This window comes from Pteropus vampyrus, unplaced genomic scaffold, assembly GCF_000151845.1.
Source record: "Pteropus vampyrus isolate Shadow unplaced genomic scaffold, Pvam_2.0 Scaffold76, whole genome shotgun sequence".
NCBI classification, from domain to species: domain Eukaryota; kingdom Metazoa; phylum Chordata; class Mammalia; order Chiroptera; family Pteropodidae; genus Pteropus; species Pteropus vampyrus.
Genome location: NW_011888857.1, coordinates 3,850,930 through 3,871,875, shown reverse-complemented (window position 1 = coordinate 3,871,875; position 20,946 = coordinate 3,850,930). Strand labels below are relative to the sequence as shown.

Sequence of the window (20,946 nt, the reverse complement as noted above, 5' to 3'; positions counted from 1 at the left end):
TGAAAAAGACAGCCAATTTTAGCCAAGATGGTAACCTGAATAGAGGCATCTAGCTCTCCTTTCAGATTCCCTTTAAAATGATCAGATAGTAGATATAGGAGAAAACTTGCCCTAATGTTAATAAGGGAAGAATATCATCTGCACACCAGGATACCAGAAGACTTCACGAAGGATGTTGCGTGGCTAAAACTGAAATAAAGGAAGGCATGGAAAATAACTTATAATATCCCCCACTTCATCCTTCAGTGCTGTCCCTGGTTGTTAAGTAAAAGACACTGGTAGAATATTATTAAAGTCCCTTGAATTAGGAACAGGGATGAGGGTTGTAGGTGGGGTAGGAGGAGAAAGGGTGAGACAAGGCTATGGTATATGGCAAAATATCAAGATTTGAATACCAGCAGGGGCACTCACAGGCCCAAGATTTGGTCCTGGCCCAGCTATCTCAATGGAGAAAGGAATACTGAACAGAAAGTGCCCAACCCTGTGGGCCTTGCTCTCAGCATTGGTGGTCACTACATATGAATGAGAAGCCACTGGGCAAAGAGGTAAAGTTTCTAGCTGAGACTACCTGTGGCTCTAGTTCCTTTTGTATACTCCCTCTGCTGTGAGATCCATGAAAAGAAATGCATTTTCCCCCTATTTCTAAACCTTAATTTTGACTTGTTTATCAGCGAGTTATGGATAGAAGATTACTTATAATAAACAGAGGAAACTCACTGGATCAGTAAAAGGATAATATAAAGGAATGGCAGAGCTGGCATATAAACTTAGGCCTTCTGATAACCCAGATGCCATATTCTTCACCACTACACAATGTGGAGTCTCTATCACGGGGAGAATTAAATCGGTTAGGATAATGGCTAAATAAAATGTGGGATATTCACAATTACACTGTGATTTAAAGCCACATTTTATAGATTATTTGATGATATAGGGAAATGCTCATTAAATGAAGTACAAATTTTATACACAGCATGATACCAATTTGAAAAATGAAATCCCTCCAAAACAAATCAAAGCTAACACAGACACCACAAGAAAAAATAGGGTGGGGGGAAGTCACAGAAAACTGCAGAAGGAAATATGGTATAATCCATTAAAATATTAGCATAGGTTACGGCTGGAAAAATTCTGAGTGGTATTATATTCTTCTCTAAACATTTGATTACTTTTTACAATAAATTTATACTGCTTCTATAAAATTATAAATACCAAAAATATTTTTTTAAGGAAGAGCAATGTCATCATATAAGGTGATGGAAGGAGACTTGACTTTGGGTGGTGAACACATAATGTGATATACAGATGATATATAATAAAATTGTACATTTGAAGCCTATATAATTTTACTAACCAATGTTACTCCAATAAATTTAATAAAATTAAAAAAAAGAGCAATGTCTAGGATGGGGGAGGGAAGAAGCCAATAAAAATTTTCAGCTCTTTACAGCCTCAGAAAGTCTCAGGAATTGGAGGTATAAGGTTGTTTCTGAAAGTACAGGGTGGAGCTAAAAACAAAATTAATTGAAAGCCTACATAAGGAAGTAGTTGGGTTATCCCATCAACATCAACTATACCACCACATGGCTACTATTTCATAATGCTGCTAAAAGACATAAAATTTTACTCTTTGGACAGGTTGCAGACTTGGGACCAACAGCTGATAGCAAGGAGATTAAATAATTTCTCAATGATCAATAGATACAGATTTTTATCCTACTTCCCTAAAATACTGGTAGCCATGCTTATATACTCCCTAAATGGAAATCAAAGAGTTCTTTTTAGATAAACCAACAATAAAAAAGATCTAGGTACTGACATTTTTAGGTTTCCCCAAAACAATTTTCTGGAGGGCATCATAAAGCAAAACTCTTTGACTGAAAGACCTGACTATGTATATGGAACACGACCACGGTTACCAGATATTTGAGGGTATGCATTTCAACATGATCAGTAGGACATATACTACACACAGGAAAAAAAAAAAAGAGACGATGTAGAAGAATATGTTAGAATAACCATAATATCTTCAGAGAGGTGAGAAATTATTACATTAATGAAATAAAAACAAAGTGCTATGGAAAGAAACATTGAATTACAAAAAAAAGTTCTTAGAAATTGAAAATATGAAGAAAGAATAAAAATAAAGGTAGTAAGTTGATAACATTTCCCAGAAAGAAGAATAAACAAAAAAGGTAAATACCAGAAGACAGAAAACAGAATTAGAGGATCAATCCAGGAGATCCAACATCAAATTAATAAGTGTTCCAAAGAACAGATAGAAAGGAAGAAAAGTACATATGGCGGTATATGTATGTATGTATTTGTAGTGTATGTATGTGTATGTGCATAAATAGATGAAAATTTCTAAAAGTGAAAGGATAAAGGTTTGTAGAGAGAAAGGTCCACGGACTGTTTAGTCTAATGAATTAAAAAAGACCAACATCAAGGCATGTTATTTTGACATTTCTGAATACTAAAGATAAAGGAAAGATTCTATAATCTTCCTGGGAGAAAAAGTCACACGATATACATTCTCATATAAAGAATAAAAATGGCATGACAGTTACCAGCAACTCTGATATCTAGAAATCAATTAAACAACATCTTCACAGTACTTAAAAAAATTATTTCCAACCTAGAATTCTATATCTGGTCAAACAATCAGAAAATAAAGATATTGCCACACATGCGTTGTCTCAAGAAATTACTTTCTATGTACCAATTATCTCCAGAATCTATTGAAGGATGTATTTCTGTAAAATAAGAGAGAATGAGAAAGATGGAGAAAAAAGCAAATACTACATACAGAAACCTTAAAGCTGTATAATAAAATTTAACACTTCTTAGCTCAATAGGGAACAATATTTACTTGAAAACACTCTAGAGATTTAAAATAAGGTAAAAAACTGTTTTAGCAAGATGAGAAAAGGGAGGAAATGTATATGTAATGTAAAAAAATTAAATCCTTATCCTCCAAAGTAAAACATAAGTAGATATCTAAAATTGGAAAAACATAAATATGAATTAGCAGTATAAATTTAAAATTCAGAAATTAAGAGGAAAAACCAGAAGAAATAGCTAAAAGGGGAATAAAGATTGGGAATAGGTAACAATAGGTCAAGGAATACTTCCATGAACATTATAGTACTTGCTAGGTTCTAAACTATGTACAGGCATTAATTTTAAAAAATACATAAACTAAATTTTAAAACGAGGTGGAGGTGGATAGGGGAAAAGAGAGGAAAAGCAAGAGGGTGAGGGAGACACACATGCACATATACATGGAAGGACTTTTAATGAAAAGAAATTAATCAAATGTTGGGGCTATAAAAAAAAAAAAAAAAAAAACAGACCAAAATATATTGCTTGCTTGTCCTGGGACAGCTACACAAACTAGCCAAAACTATGAAGCTTTATATCCAACTGTCTAACAGAAACATGCAAGCAAATGACATGAAATGGAATAGGCAATGAAATAGAAGAGCAAAATAACTATTCTAGCCCTAAAGAAGGTAGGAGAGATTTTTTAAAATTTAGTTCTGTTCTCCATTGGCTTACCACCTGAGTCCCCTACTCATGTAACAGAAAGGCATATACCTACCTAGTATATTTGAAGAGGGATAATAAAGATTGCAAATCGATCGATCATCAGAAATATATCATCCAATATGGTGAGAAATGAACAAAAGAGATTTAAGGTTATGAGTCTCAGGAATAAGGAAAAATTCCTCCAGGGAACAGGTAAACCACTTGTGAAATGTGAATGTTAGCACGTGTAATTATTGATTTGCTGAAATGTTTATAGAGAATAATAGCAGAAATAAAAATTAAGTTTAGGATAGCAAAAACTCTAAGAAATAAAAGACATTTTATATAAGGACATGGATTTAATCAGTTTGCTTTCAGGTATTTTGTACCCTAAAGATCTCCAACTTTAGTTATATTTCTTATACTTTACCTTCGCATTTAGATTTTATATAGAGACAAGATATACTGTACTTTAATTTCTTTACAGGTTTGTTGAAAAATATGCAAATGATCAAACAGAGAGGATGTCACTTTAATTATCTTATTGATAAATACGTAGTTTAGGGAAGAGGACAGGTAGCACAGGTTATATGATTAAATAATATAACTTTCAAAATTACGCTATAATTCAAACCAGATTTTTAAAACTGATCAGATATAGGGCTCCTGAAAATACAGAAGAGCCCCTCCTCTAAACTCTACAATAAGTTTTGTTTAATGAATCCAACCTTAGTCTTTGTAACACTTATCCATTAATAGTTTAGGAAACATCTTAAAATATTTATATGATGCTTTAAGGCATCTTATATACAACTGAAAATGTGCATTTCAGAATAAAGTGGTTAGTGTTCTATTCATCTGTTCCTGCATTATGGCTAGAGATTCCCGCTCTAAAAAGTTTGTTTACTGTAAGTTCACAGAGATACTTAAAAAGGAAGTAAGAAAAAACATTTTGTTGAGACTGCCAAGTTTTAGAAGCCTTTCAAAAGACTTTTAAGTATTAAAACCGCTTTTAAAATAAGCTCTAAATGCAAGCACTAAGGTGATGGATTAGATGGAGGAAAAAATACAATTTTCATCAGTAATAGTCCAGATTCCAACACAATGTTACCTGGATTACAACGCAAGCACATTAACATTTGTGTAGTATTTGTGCAGTATTATATAGAATAAAATGTTATTAATATAAGATATAGCTTAAAATTAAAACAAAGTGAAAATTATAATGAAATTAGAATGAATTTACCTGAACCACTGAATTAAGTTTGCTAAGTGATTGAAAGAAATTATGACTAAATATTTGATGTTGGTTAAGTGGTTAATGAAAAAGTAAACAAAGTTTATGGTACCTGACACCTCTTCCACCAAACTACTGGGATTTTTAAGGAACATGATCAATTAATAGCAATATTAATAAAAGCAATATATTAGATATTTTGACTTTATTAATGAAATATGGGAGAGTCTCATGAAGAAGTCTATGAAAAAGACATTAGAGAAATTGACTACCTATTCCTTCAAGAGAAACATCTAAAAATGTATTTATTGGCTATATTGTTCTTTAAGCGATTTAAGTCTACCTGTGAGCATAATCTAGCCTATTTGAGTATTTCCATCTTTCAAATACTTCATTTCTCCAAGAAGTCTATCCCACAGATTTAACCAAGGATTCTGAAATGTTTCCGGTAGAAAAATACAGTTGTTTTATGTTTATCTTTCCAAAAGTAGTTTTAAGAAATGTCAGTATAGTCTTACTTTTAGAAGATTTTCAAAATTAATATTTATTTTTTACTTACTATAAAAATTTTCCTAAAAAAGGCCCTGGGATTAAATGTTATATATATTAATGTATATAATATTATATGACATATAACATATACCATTTCTTACATAATTCTGCTAATATACCGATCCTGCTAATATAACTGCTAATATGAAATTATATAACATCCTGGTACATTAGCAAATCAGGGAAGAAGAAATAAAGTGATGGTATAAACAAACTAAATCTTCATCTCTTAGAATAAGAAGTTGCCAACATCTAAACATGATTCAAGAAACAGCAGTATAAGCCTGTTTAGAAATATTAGGTAAATATTAGAAGTTTGTTATAAGTCATCAGCATGTATTTCAACAGAAAATAAAAGTTGTTTTATGTCTATTTTCCTAACAGTAGTTTTAAGAAATGTTGATATATTTTTACTTTGTTATTCTTTTAATTATTAAAAGAAATGCCCTTAAATCAATAAATTATTAATGACAAGTCACATCCAAATAATTTTAAACCAAATGCCTATTACAGAGAAAGAAAAACTTAAAAATTATACATCGATATTTCTTAGTAGCAAAAAATGCAAGGCCTAAATAATATAAACCTTTAGCTACTTATTCCTATGCCAGAGAAATCATATAGTTTAGCGATCTATATATTTTTTAATCGAATTCCCACCTTAAAATGGTGGCTCTAATTCCTGATTAATTACAGACCACCATGAAAGTCACAGTGGGATCATCTCATACAAAGAACCAGAATTTAGTACTAAATGATCTTAAAAGTCATTTAAACTTTCTTATTTTATAATTTGTTACTGACAGAAAGTGACATGCTCAAAGTCATAATGTCAATCATATTTGCTGTTGGTTCTTGCTGATTTACCAGGGAAAACCAGGTAAAGAAACCAAGTCATGCAAAGTAACAAAATACATAATTACAATGAAGACTTAAAATTATAAAATTTTCTTTATAAACCCCCAAAATACGAATAGAAGGCAAACAGATGTAGCATCTCCTAACCACTACTACTACTAGAAAGAGAATATAAATGTGCACAAAAATGGATACCTTTAGAATTTAAATGAGGTTATATAAAATTAAAAGTCATAACGAAATAAAGAAAAAAAGAATAAAAAAAAGGGTTTAGAGCTCTTGTATGTGTATATGTGTATATATGCATATGTGTGTGTATGGTCAGATTATCTATCTATCTATTTATCTATCTATCTATCTATCTATCTATCTATCTATCTATCATCATCATCATCATCACCATCTATCTAGAACTCTTACAAAATAAATAAGACAGATGAAAAATAACAGAAAAAAGGCAACGGAAATGAACAGATAACCAATTCAGAATGATCTACAACTGAACAAAAAGCACATGAAAAAATGTTCACTATCATTACCTATTTATGGTGGAGGACAGTACAGTTACAACAGTTTTGGAGAATAACTTGTCAATAAATATCAAGTGCTTTAAAAGTGTAACATACCCCTTGATCTAGCTATTCTACTTTTTAGGGTTTTGGCCTAAGGAGATAATTAGACAAGTTGCAAAATATACAAAACATGCACAAATGTTTAGTGGAGTGTTGCTTGTAACAGCAATAAAGTGAAAAAAAGCCAAATGTTCATTAGTAGGGCATTAGGTAAATATAATATATAGCCATTAAAAATGACTTACATTCTTATTTGATAGAAAAATGTGTGTATAGCAAGTGATTCAGTGAAAAACAGCTGGTTATCAACTGTATGTATGACATCTCAATTTTTTTGTTTAAAAAACCAAAGTACACATGCATGCTTAAAAAAAATTTCTAGTAAGCTATTAAAACAAAATGTTAATAGAAGTTAATGAAAAATATCTTATTTCTTTTGACCTTTTTTAAAAATTAAAATAAATGAATATTTATTGCTAAGATAATAGCAAGGTTAAAACAATAAAGGTATAATAAACTTGAAAATAATGTTTTCGACTGTCAAGGTTATAATTTGTTGCAGTGAGGGAAGGTAAGTTATGATACACTTGCTATAATAGTAGAACAAAAAAATACAATGGAAATGCAAAAGAGTATGTGTGGGCAAAGGAGAGAGGACTCATTAAAGGAATGATTTCATAAAGAGGGTAGTATCTGAATTGGATCCTCAACAAGGATAAGGATTTTTACTAGGCTAGTATGTGGGATGGAACTAGAGAAAACAGTATTCAAAATTGAGGGAAATGCTTGAAAACTACAGAGGCAAGGAAACAGAAAACATGTTTAAGAGAAGGTAGGGACACTAAGTGCCTTATGGAAGTGAGTCTGAATCTTGACATTGAACTGGGACAGCCTTTGAAGGCTCTTCTAAATAAGGGGCCTGCAGTTTATTAGGGAGAACATTTTAGTGTGAAGGGTAGATTTTACAGGGGATAGATGAGAAATAGAACTAGTGTAGAAATTATTAATTTCTTAAATCAAATTTTCTCAATGTTTTAAAATAAATGAATTAAGAAACATTCTATTCTCTCTCTCTCTGTTTTAAATAAATCTTTAAAATACAAGTACTAACTGGCAATTTCATGTGGTTTCAGGTAGGAGGGGGTCTATATTTATTTTTTAGCTCTTTGAAACACTCCACAGATGTTTCTTTTAAATAAAGAAACTAGATAATTTATCACTAATGAGTTAAAAATCCCGCTCTTAAAAAATGGGCAGGCCTTCTAGGGTCATCTTTTGATGTGCCATATCATGTGTCCTGAATGATTTTACCCAGAGGAACTAATTTATCAAAAGCTTAAGATTGCAAACGTTAAAAGATTTACAGAGCTGTATGTTAGTGTAACAAGCAGAATGCAGTATTTAGCAAACATGAGTCACAGGCTGCAAAGTAGGGTTCATGACAGGGAGACATTGATGAATGGGATGAGATCTAATTGAGGTTTGGTACAAAATGATGGCAAGGATTTTTCTTTTGCTAACACTCATATTAATATGTGAGTGAGGAGATATTTTGGGAAACTATGCTAAATTAAAATTAGTTGGCAAAGTTCTAAAGTGAAATCAAATATTAATGTATTCATTTCAATAAACACTTCTAGGCTACAAATGATTGATACAATTACTGTACTAATCATAAATCTGGGTTCTTTTTAACAGCTTTGTGACTTGTGGAATTAATAGTTGTAAATGATACAGGTGAATGAATTTTAACTATTTTAAAAATATGTAACCTTAAGGTACTACTGAATTAACCAAATAAACATTTTATCATGCATTCATAAGACACTATTGTGGTTACTGTAGTACTAATGCCTACACAGACAATATTAGTTATTTGCAAACATTACAAAGAGAGAATATATGTTCGTATGTATAAAGAATTGTCATAGTCCTTTAAATTAATTCAGCACTCTGGGTAATAAATCAACCATAACTTTCTGATACTTGTCTCTGTGGGAAATAGCAGATACATATTTTCTCTCTGTCTCACTTTCATAGTACTCATGCTTATTTAAGATGGGGAAAAAAAGACATGCAAATAACCTTTTTAATTTATAGCAACATTTGCAGTTACAAATGAATAACCGAACATGGTCTTGTGTATAAGACTAAGGGCCAAATGAAATGTATTTAAGCTACAAGTATGACTTCTGTTGTTTATTGGTAATGATTAAATTTATTTGCCAAGTGGGAAAAAATACAGAAGATTTAATTCGTAAACATTTTTGCTGCTTCATACTTATTATATAGAGAATTAGTATTGAGATTTCCTATTTTTTTAAAATGAAATTTCCTCATATTCAAGTAATTTTAAAGGAAACAAACTTACATTGGAACTCTATATTAAATCAGAGTATCTGTACTATAGTTCTACTAGTATCTTTTCTTTTATTGTACTTTAAGATAAAACCACTGACACGGGATGCAAAATTTAGGAAAAGGAAAGGTTAGGGACAGAAATATTACTAAATGTGTTTCCAGATGGATAATGAGGAAATCTTGACTTTTCATTTAATGTCAGAAATTTTATCAGTTCCATAAATAAACCTTGCTGGCAGCACCCCCATCCTGCATGGCACTCAGTGAGTGCATTTTCTGTTTTCCAGACCCAAAATAGGTGCATGTTTTATCCCAAATCAACAGACATGTAGTCTGGAGGCAAAGATTTCAAGTCAACTATCTATCCCCAAATCAAGTACAGACATTAGTAAAGTAGTAAAATTAACAAAATTTAAATTTAGTTTCTTCTTAAATAAGAATAAAGGGTTATTAATATTAGAAAAATAAAAATAGTCTATGTAACGAAAATATAAATATTATATCTTGGGATATCTTTAATAACAAAAATGTAAGATATATATGAAAATGTAAAACTTTGCTGAGGAATATACAAGAAGATGTGAATATGGAGAGACAAACTGGGAATGAGAAGATTTGATAGATTTGAAGATTTGATAGAAAAATATGAAGACAAAACTAATTTATAAATTAAAAAAAAGATTTTATTTCCTTAGAATGGGAAAAAAATTACTGTAAGATTCTTAGGGTCAGCCAAGAACATTTTAAAAACAAAGAATAACAAAGGGACTAGCACTGCTATACATAAAATTATAAATTATCAGTTATTAAAACAATACTAGCTCTAGGATAGACAAAAAGGCAAAATAATAGGTTAGAAATCCAATAAACAGAATTATATATTAAAACATAGGTGCCATAAGGATGGATTATCAATATAATAGACAAGAATGACAGGCACTTTGGAAAAAATTAAGTTAGATTCTTGCGTATTATCTTACATTAAAATAAATTAGGAGAAAATGACAGTGAAAATTCAAAAACTTATGAATGAAAGGCATTTTGAGGAATGATTCCAAAGTCAGAGAGGAAAAAAAAAATGCTATTTTATTATATAAGTTTAAAAATTTCAGAATTAAAAAGGAAATCTCAAAGAGTAAATGATAAACTTGAAGAATACATTTGCAACATGCATCTTGGAGGAGAGTTAATATCCCTTGATGATCTCACCCAGTTATATGGCTTTAAATAGAATCTAAATGCTAACAACTCTCAAATTTATATTTCAATTTAGACTTCTCCCCTGAACTCCAGATTCTTATATCCAACTGCTTTCATGGTATCTCCACTTGGATGTATCTTAGGCAAATTTTAATTGCCTCAAATTGAACTCCTCATCTTCCACCACCTTTACCCTATAAAACTGTTCCACCTGAAGTCTTCCCCATCTTTTTCAATATGACTTGATCTTTTCAGTTGCTAAGTTAAAAAATCTTAGAGTCATCCTTGATCATTTTTTCTCTCACATCCCAAATTCAATATGTATGGAAAGTCTGTTGGCTCTATCTTCGAAATATTTTAGAGTCTGACCACTTCTCACCAACTTCTACTGCTACCAGCCTGGTCTGAGCCACCACCATCTTTTACTTGGGTTATTTGCAGTAGTCTCCTGTTTCAACCTTCGCCATACTACAAGCTATTCTCAACGTAGTAGCCAGAGGGATGTTTTTAAAACACGACTGAGATATGTTACTTCTTTGCTCAGATCATTCCATGGTCCCTGTTTTGTTCAGAGTAAGGGCCTAAGTCCTTATAGTGACTTACCAAGTTCTAAGTAACCTGCCTTCCTTCTCTTTATCTCTATGATCTCATTACTATCTACTTTCCTTCTCTTTTCCTTTGTACCAGCAATTACATGTCCTTCTTGCCATTTCTTGAATATGCAAAGCAAACATCAGTGTTAAAGATTTTGCACTGCTTGTTCTTTCTAAAATGACTCTTCTTCCAGATATCCACAAAGCCAACTCTGTGAACTCCTTCAAATTTTATCAGTGAGGCCTTCCTTCCCTGACCATGCTATTTAAAGTAGCAATCTCTTGTTAGTCCCACTCCTGAACTGCCTTTATTTCTTTTTCCATAGCATGTACTACTTTCAAAGATTCTGTTGAATTTACTTACATTTATTGTATTTCTCCTTGCACTATCATAATAAGCTCCATGAGGGTGAAGAAGTTTGCTTTGTACTTTGATGTATCCTTAGCATCACACAAGTGCTTGGCACATAGTAAAAGTTAAATAAAAATTGCTGAGTAAATGAATAAATATCCATATCTTAAGCTCTTGTAAATAAGTAACAATTTTTACAAAAGATGAGCATGCCAGAAAAATGTTCAAATGACGGCTAGATCATTCACAGAAAGGAGACCCATAAATAGTTGAACTATATTACTAAACAAAGGAAAAATGAAAATTAGATAATATTTATGACTATTAAATTGGCAAAGAATTAGTAAGTAATTAGCGAAGACAAAAGAGAACGAGAGAATCCCAGATTTAGTAGATACATCAACAACGACAAGGTATGGGCCTTATTTGGATACTGATATGAAAAAACTGTAAAAAGAAATAATTTATGAGACAATGAGGGACTCTGAATGCTGATTAGATATTTGATGATATTAGGTATGAAGAGGGCATTGTGTTTTCATTTAGGGACACTAAGATGCAAATGGAAGAAATGATATGCTGTCTAGATTTCCTTTAAAATAATCCAGTGTACATGTAGATGGGGTGGAAGAAAGCAAATGGGGGCTCTCAAGACTAGCCATAAGATAATTCTTAAAGTTAGATGATAGGTCCATGGGGCTCATTATAGTATTTGAAAATGATTTTCTAAAAATTAAAAATAAAAAATATTTAAACACCAAAAGCTGGCGAGGCTGAGGGGAAAGGAGCTCATTTTTTTCCTACATTACTGATGGGAATTAAAGTTGGTATAATCATATAGGCAATCTTTTTTATAAATTTTAAAAAATGTGCATATTTCTTGAGCCAGAAATTCCACTTCTGAAACTTTATCATGGTAATAATCAGATATGAGCACCAGGATAAATACACATATTTGCGTAATGCAATATTATTTATAATAAAAATTTGTTAAACAACCTAAATGCCTAAGAGAATAAATTAATTATGGTTACTCTCATTAGACTTTTAAAAACACAGTGTGTGTTTTAAATACAAAGAATTCAGTTGAGCTAGTAAATATTCTTTAAAGGTCCCTACAGCATCGAGGGAAAAAAAATCAAATCCCACAGAATTTCATATTTTTGAAATTTAACAATAAAACCTCTTGACATTACCTGTTTGTAAGAGCATAAGAAAAGGCCAGTAATACATATATAAGTTTAAGATGAATGAGACACCTTTGACTTGTTTTGCTTGAGTTAAATCACTTCAATTTTACTTCTAAAATGTGTTAAGAATATCATTTATAGTATAATTTTAGCAATATATGCTATCTGGGTATTGCTTTATGTCTTAGGAAATGCAAATGTAAATTTCACTACTTATAGTTTTTAAAATGAACTTCAATATTCTAAGAGTGTAAAAAATAAATATAAGTGGCCTCACTTTATAGCCCTTCTCTGTTATTCATCTTTGACTCTTTATTCATAATGAAGACAACATACATAATTCATGGAATAGACAAGACATATTCAGCAAATAGTCTACAAAATCATGTGAACAAAATATTGAAACAACAAACTAAGAAGAAACATAAAACAAAACCCACCCTCTGATATGTTTTCAAAAGAAAATACGTATTTATAATGTAACATTTCAAGTTTTTCCTTTTGAAAATACTATGAAAAGGAATTCAGAACCAAGTAAATGTTTTGTTTTACTGTTGACAAGTATAGTCTGCGCAATTACACTGAAAGTGAAATATGGATTTTTAAATAAGGAATAATGACTATAATACAGCAGATGGTCATTATTTCTCAATCTTGGTGTTAAAAACATATTTCCTCTCCAACATCTTGAATATATTATATGGGAAAAAAATCAACGCCCAAAAGGTATGAGAGAATCTGAAAAAAAATCTTTTTTCTTTCCAAAGATCTCACCTAGGTCAGTTCTAATGTTGATAATTCTTTATTTCAAGAAAAATTCTATCTATTGATTCATCTATCTTTCTACTTATCTCCAAATTTCTTATCATCTTAATGTAAAAATATAACAGAAGGAACTTAATAATAGAGACCTAAGTAATTCAGACCAACTTCCCTACTGAAAGCAACTAAAAAATCTGGACAAAATATAAAAAACATGTGCTTGAAGGCACAGGAGAGCTAACAAGACTGTGAAGGATTATAGGCAAGTATCAAGAGGTAGTTGGAGGTCAGAAGGTAATCTCTGCATTTAGAGGTATTTTCCCTGTGAGGTTCTTTGCTGATGCTGAAGGAGGGGGCAGAAATGCTTAGCAACATTGTTGAGAGCTTTGTAGGTCTGGGGTGCTGGAACTGGAATTTAGGGCCCACTAAAAGGAGTTGTTTGTAAACCCTCCTTGCTTTGAGTTGGGATGCCAGACAGCTAAACTCTAAAGGGTAAATCAAGGGGTAGCCAGGCCCTTCACAGAGCAACAGTTCAATTTCAAATTATCTCAATCTCTAAAATCGGACTGAAATTAGTTTGGATTGCTAAAACCACCAGGAGCCTGAAAGAAGCAAATGTAAATCCTCTCTGAAGGAAGACATTATTATCAGAAGCTTTAAAGTATTTTTACAAATAATTCTGCAAATACATGTAATTAGCATGTATGTAAGGAAATGAAACCATGTGAACAAAAACTAGCAGAAAGATAATAGAAACAGACCCAGAGGGTTCCAGACTTGGGCCTTCTAAACCCAGCCTTTAAAATAATTGCACCCATGTGTTCAGTAAGAATTTCTGGAAAGAAATGGAAACTATAAGAAAAAATCATATAGAAATTCTAGCACTAAAATAAAACCGAAACTAACAACTTGATTGATTTAAGAACCATTTGACGCAGCTAAAAAGTAAACTATAGAAAATGTGAAATTTCCAGGGTGAGAAAAAGCAATTACAAGCAGGAGAAGGTGTAAGGCATAGATACGACAGTAAGTTACTATGCAATAAAATCGGCGTCCCAAAAGTAGAGGAGGAAGCAAACAGGGCAGAAATAATATTTGAAGATGTAATGGTTAAGAATTTTAGAAAACTAATGAAAGATAACCCAGATACAAATTTAGAAAGTTCTATGAACCCAAATAAGAGAAGCAGAAGTAAAATTACATACGCACAATACAGCAAAACTACTAAAACCCAAAGACAAAGGGAAAATATTTTAGGAAGCCAGAGGTAAGATTACATTCAAGAGAGCAACAATTAGAATGAAAGCTGACTTCAACAGCAACAATGAAAGCCAGAAGATAATAAAAGAATTTTTTTCAAGTGCTAAGAGAACTAAACTGGAATTCTATACCCAGCAAAATAGTCTTCAAGAAAGAAAAGTAAAATAAACACATCTTCAGATGCATAAAAATTAAGAAAATTCATCATCAGCATACACATTGTAAAGAAAATGTAAAGTTCTTTAGATGAAAAAAATGGTCTTGAATGAAGATGCAGAAATGCTGAACATATGTAGAACAAAAAAGTAAATGTAAACATTGACTATATAAACAATAAAAATAATATACTATGGGTTTTATATATATGGAAAAATAAAGTACATTTTAACAATGGTATATATGTCAGGAGAGGGGTTAAAGGAATTAAAGAATTTTAAGTTTGTGGCACCACCCTCTTCTCAGTGCCACAAACTTAATAACAAATAGTTACTTTGATAAATAAATAGTTACTTTATTAAAAATTCTTTTAATAACAAATAGTTACTGTGATAAATAGACTCTGATAAGGCTTTTATCCAAACGTAAAAAAAAAAGAATTATCCAAAAGGTAACTACTAAAAAAATATAAAAAGAATGCATAACACCCAAGGTCACCGAGGTGAAAAATGGAATATTAAATATTACTCTATCATTTCAAAGGAAAGTTCCAAAGAAAAGGAATTTACAATAAGCAGAACAATTAGAAAGCAAATCAGAAGATGGTAGATTTAAACTCAACTATCAATATGTTCATTAAGTACCTTAAGTAAAATATAAAGACTGATAAACAGAACAAAAAAGTAAAAATGCTAGGCAAAAGAAAAGGGGGGTAGCTACGTTAACATTTAACAAAGTATACTTAAAGTTAAGAAAAGTTACTGGAAGGGAATCATAATAAAAAGGTGTAAAAATTCTAAAATACACATATGTAAAAATATAATTTCAATAAAAGAAAGCAAAAATTGAAAGAACTAAAAGGATAATGTGGTAGAATAGAGAGTAGGCAGAATACCCTCTTCCCCTAAAAGATGTCCATGCCCTAGCCCCAGAACCTATGAATATGTTACATTACATGGCAAAAGGGATTTTGCAGATATGATTGAGGTTATGGAATTTTAAGATAGGAAGATTATCCTAGATTATCCAGGGGGCTCAATTTAATCATATGAGCACTTAAAGAAGGGAACTTTAACTATAGGCAGTAGAGATAAGCAGAAGGGTAGGTCACAGAGATTCCAAGCATGAGAATGATTTAATCTAGATAGAGGAGAAGAAGTGATGAAGAGGGCCACATGCCAGGGAATATGGGGAACCTCTAGAAACACTGAATGACCCCGGCCAACAGCCAACACAAAAACACAGATCCTAGCTTTACAGCTACACAGAACTGAATTCTCCTAACAACCAGAATGAACCTAGCTGCACATGCTCCCCTAGAACCTCCAAATAAGAGACTTGGCTGGCTGACACCTTAATTTTGGCCTTGTGTAACTCTAAGCAGATTCACCAATTGAGCTTGCTGGACTTCTGACATGCAGAACTCTCGGATAAATAAGTATTATTTTAAATTAATATGGTTGTGTTAATTTTTTAGGGAAGCAATAGAAAACCAATACAAAATAGAAAAATCCACAGTAATAGAGGAAATTTTTAATAGATTTCCTCAGTTTGTGATAAAACATAAATTTAAACGTAAGTCAATAAGATTTGAAGAACACAACTAATTTAACCTAACTGACTTATATAGAATATTGCAACTAATGATTACAAAATATAAATTCTTTAAAAGTATACTTGAAACATTTATACAAGCTAACTACATGCTTGGTATAAAACAAGTCTGCACAAACTTCAAAAGATTAAAATCATACAAAATATTTTCTCTAAATACAATTCAATTAAGCTAGAAATCAATGACCTAAAAATAGGCTAGGATTTGCCACAGTTTTTTGATATTAAAAAACGCTACATGGGTCAAAGAAGAAATTGTAACATAAATCAAAATATTTTGAACTAAATAAAAATGACAAATATTCTGTATCAAAATTTGCGGGATGAAGAGAAAGCTATGTTTAAAGGTAAATCTATGGACATAAATTATAAATTAGAAAAATCAGAAGCTACAAAATTGTATTATCTGGAACATTTGAGATGTTGTTCCTGGGCAAGTCTTCAGTTTGGCTCAAATAAACTCTTAAAGTAAAAAAAAAAAAAAAAAAAAAAAAAATCCAGGTAAAATTAATGAACAAACATTCATCCTTATTAGTTAGAAGGAAAAACAGCAATGCGAACATAGTGAAAATCGAAGGAAATAAAAATAATAGCAAAGATAAGAGCAGATATAATTAAATAGAAAAGAAAATGCACAATGAAACAGAAAACAAACATCCAAGAGGAAAAAACAAGAAAGCAAATATTTTAGTGACAGTTCTGACAAGGGATAATACTAAAAGAAGTAAAATCAAATGTATAAATCTATAGGTATTTCTCTCATCCTCTCTTAAAATCTATTGACATAATATTAGTGATTGGAAAAAAAAAACAATAGTTGCCAACAGAAGAAACTAGGTACCTTTTGGAAGTTGGAAAGCAGATCAACGGAAAATCTAGAAGAGAAAAATCAGGACCCCAGCTATCATGAGAACTGCTTTTCCCCAGTCTGTGAACTCAGATAAAAAGACTGGGGAGTAGGCTATGAGATGACTATCAACGATAATTAGTAGATCGACTACTCCATATATTTACTGTGATGTTGTATTGTAAGTTAAAACTCTCTAACAAAGTGGAGACCTCCCTAGCACCAACATTTGGAAACAAAGAAAAATAGAGTAGGGCCTTGGGAAGATGCAGATTTCCAGAAAGACATAAAAGTCTGGTGAGAGAAAAGAACATGAAGGCAGTTGTAACCAGAAGAGAAACTCTAAAGCACTCCAAACAAACAAACAAACAAAGTCCAAATCCTCAGATAAAGTAATAAAAAAATTCCACCGACTCAAATGAGCAAAGGATATATTAGAAAAGATGAAAGGTCACTAGCAATCTCAGAGTTGCAAATTTAAAAAGAATATATATTAGTCTAGTGTTGCTGTTATTATTTTGGGTTAAGGTAAAGAGAAAATAAGTATTTCACTGACATTTAGTATAGGAAAAATTTTTGAAGATTTGCAGGTTACTTCTTTTTAAAAAAAAATTATTTGTCCACTGACTCAGCAAATCAGTTTCTAGGATTTAGGTACACATGCATGAATGTGAAGACACAGGCATGCTCTCTGATGCACTGTTCACAAAAGAACAAAGGTTAAGTAGATTATGGTGTATCTATTCTCTGAATTCTCACAAGTGTTAAAAAAAATAAGTTAGATTCATCATGTATGTTCATAATAAACTAAACAAATAAACAAAAAGTTGTAGGTTAGTATATAATGAGCTAGCATTCATATAAAACCTAATAAAAAGCTAGTTATATTATCTAATAATCAAATTCATTCCCTCCCTCCCTCAACTCCCCCCACCCCCATTTCTGCAAGGATGATCAAAATATCAAGAGACTTATCTCTGAGAAAAAACACAAGAATGGTGTTCTTGGGGAAGTTGAAAATGGTATTCTACTTCTACATGTACTTCTGTATTGTCTGAAATTTTTTTAACCAAGATTATATGTTAGTTTTGTAATTAAGTTTTCCATGCACACTTTTATGAGGAGAGATATCAAATGATCTGCCAACAGAAAAACAGGATATTCCACACTGTTAGTTGATCTTAACAACAGCTTACTACATAAGAATTAATATTCTTAATTATAATCTCAGTCTTTAATAGAGGTCACATTTTAAAGGATGGAAGGAAAATTAGTCTATCGAAAATGAAGAATATAACTTAAAGGTTTTATTGCTAGAGTTATTTATAATATCAAGCATACCTGCTCTTACTGTTGAAAGATACTGGTTAATTGAAATAATTCCAAATCTAATATTCCCATTAATTCTCACAAAATAGCCAAACCTATTAAAAAATTAACTGTTATGTAGATTGATATGTAAAGGAGGCTAATCTTCAGACATGTCATTATTTACTTAATCAATGAAAGCTGTACTTACAACAGGAAGTAGACTGAACTGGCGCAAGCTGTGGGAAAGCCATAAAATCGGAAACCCCAGGCAGACCGTTGTGCTTGGTACGTTCAGTAGTCTGGTCAGCCCAAACAACCACTTTTTTCCTCTCTACCAAATGCTCAATTTCTTTGAAGTCAGACTCAAAAGCAGCATTTAACAGGCCAGCTTCTTTTAATGCACAATACTGTTTTCTTAGAGTTGGTAATAAAGCATTCAATACTCTATATACAGAAGGTGACAAGAAGAGAGAAATACTAAATTTTAAATACATTATATAGTTCTATATAACATCCAAAGTATTAGCAGATCAGTAAAATGATTCTCTCTATATATTTTCCTTTTAGAATATTTCAATCGAATACCTTAATATATTTTTAATACATTAAGTATATAGTGGAAAGAATCTTGGATGGGAATTACAAGCACCAGGCTGTAGTCTCAAATAGTCTTCACTTGCTTCTATGTGATCTTGGATAAAGCACAAGTGAGATTTCTCCTCCATTATCTGGGGATCAATTGGATAGCAACCAATTATAATAGGAGATTGTTTTGAGAACTGGATGAGTTAAATACATATAAAAGCTATTTTCAAAGCATAATGTGATTTACAAACGAAATATATTGTTATTGTTACTAAATATCATGGCATTGAAATGAAAAATTAATACACTGTCAAATGATGAGACTCATTTTAGGTATATAACATTTAAAAAGTAGTAACAACAAAGGAAGAAAACAACTTTCCTTTCAGTTAGCTCTTTATGGGCTAAAACAGTAACTTTCAAGCTATTCCTAGGGATTTCAAAGAGAAAAGTTATGAACAAAGATGGCAGGTACAGGGAATCGATGGGCCACTGGAGTCTTGGCTCTGATTCAGAATCTTCCCTATTGTTGCCAATTAGAACAGTACTGAATGTATCTTTTTATGTATTAGACCTCTGCGTAAGTGTTCACTAAAGAAATGCCACAGCTATCTAGCTATAAATTTATATACTCAGTCAATGGTTCCTAACATTTATGTATATTAAATTTATCGGGGTGACATTGATTAATAAAATTATATAGGTTTCAAGCGTACGATTTAACAATACGTCCTACATATATTGCATTGTGTGAATCAAAGAAGATGTCGAACAACATGGATGATCTTGAAATGATTCAGTCCTGTTGTTCTAGTTGACTTATAACATCCAGGAGATCAGAACCATTTGAAGTATGAATAGGTCAGTGGAAAAAGAACAGGCATTAATTTTAACACACAAGGGTATAATTGCTTTATTCTCTAGGGGTCTTAAATATTTAGATAGCAGTACGAATAGTCTGTGACGCTTTTCTTTTTGGTGAGGGTGGGGAGTTCTCCATTTAAGCCAAGTAGGTAACAACTATAAGAAAAAGTCATTAATTTGAAAGTCAATAAAAACATTTATTGAGTATGTGTACTAATTAGGTGTTGTGCAGCAGTTAACATAGCAAGCTTGAGACTGCTATCCTTAGAAACGCTTGTAGTAAGATTGACTCTTGGCTGGCATTTTGAACCTTGGATTCTGACAGGGTTCTCATTTTCAAAACTGGTAAGAGGGACTCACTGTGCTTAAACTGTACAATGTGTTTTATGCTGAACAACTGCTTTCCTTCTGGAAAGTTTGGAATTTTGGTACATACTAGGCAGAAGTACATGCTTATTTGACTGGCTTCTGATAAAAACCTAGGGCACTAAGTATTTTTCTAATGAGATTCCAAAGTAGACAACATTTCACACTTGTCTCAACGTTTTGCACTTAATCGCATGCTATGTTGGTTGGTCCACTGGAAGAGGACACTTGTCGGCTTCAATCTGGTTTCCTTTGGACTTTGCTCCATTCTCCTTTTCCTTTTGCTGATTTTGTTTTGTGTGTTTTGCTTTAATAAATCAACAATGAGCACAGTTATGCGATGGGTCCTGTGAGTTATCTTAGTAAATCATCAAATCTAGATAGGTGGTCATAGGGAACCACCACATGTTATGTATGTGTGTATATATGTTTGTATGAATGTATTTCTGCATTATTTTTTGACTCGATATGTGTATATATTGTGAAATCATCACCATAAGTCTAGTGAATATCCGTCACCATACATACAGAATTTTTTTCCTTGTGATGAGAATTTTTAAGATCTCTTTTAGTAATTTTCAAATACACAGTACAGTATTATTAACTATAGTGGCCATGCTGTATATTACATCCTCATGAATTATTTATGTTATAACTGGAAGTTTCTACCTTTTGACTTCCTTCACTTATTCCACCCATACTGCAACCTCAGCCTCTGGCAACCAGCAATCTGTA

At 31.7% G+C, this 20,946-nt stretch overlaps 1 protein-coding gene across 3 annotated transcripts in view; it reads right to left on the bottom strand.

The window, feature by feature from the left end:
* Positions 1 to 20,946, bottom strand: part of KIF18A (kinesin family member 18A) — an 82,091-nt gene that overhangs the window by 18,256 nt on the left and 42,889 nt on the right. For all 3 annotated transcript variants that reach the window (XM_011362563.2, XM_011362564.2, XM_023532071.1), the window contains exon 13: positions 18,605 to 18,840. In XM_011362563.2, the coding sequence (XP_011360865.1) occupies positions 18,605 to 18,840 (236 nt within the window). The remainder of the gene's footprint in view (positions 1 to 18,604; positions 18,841 to 20,946) is intronic.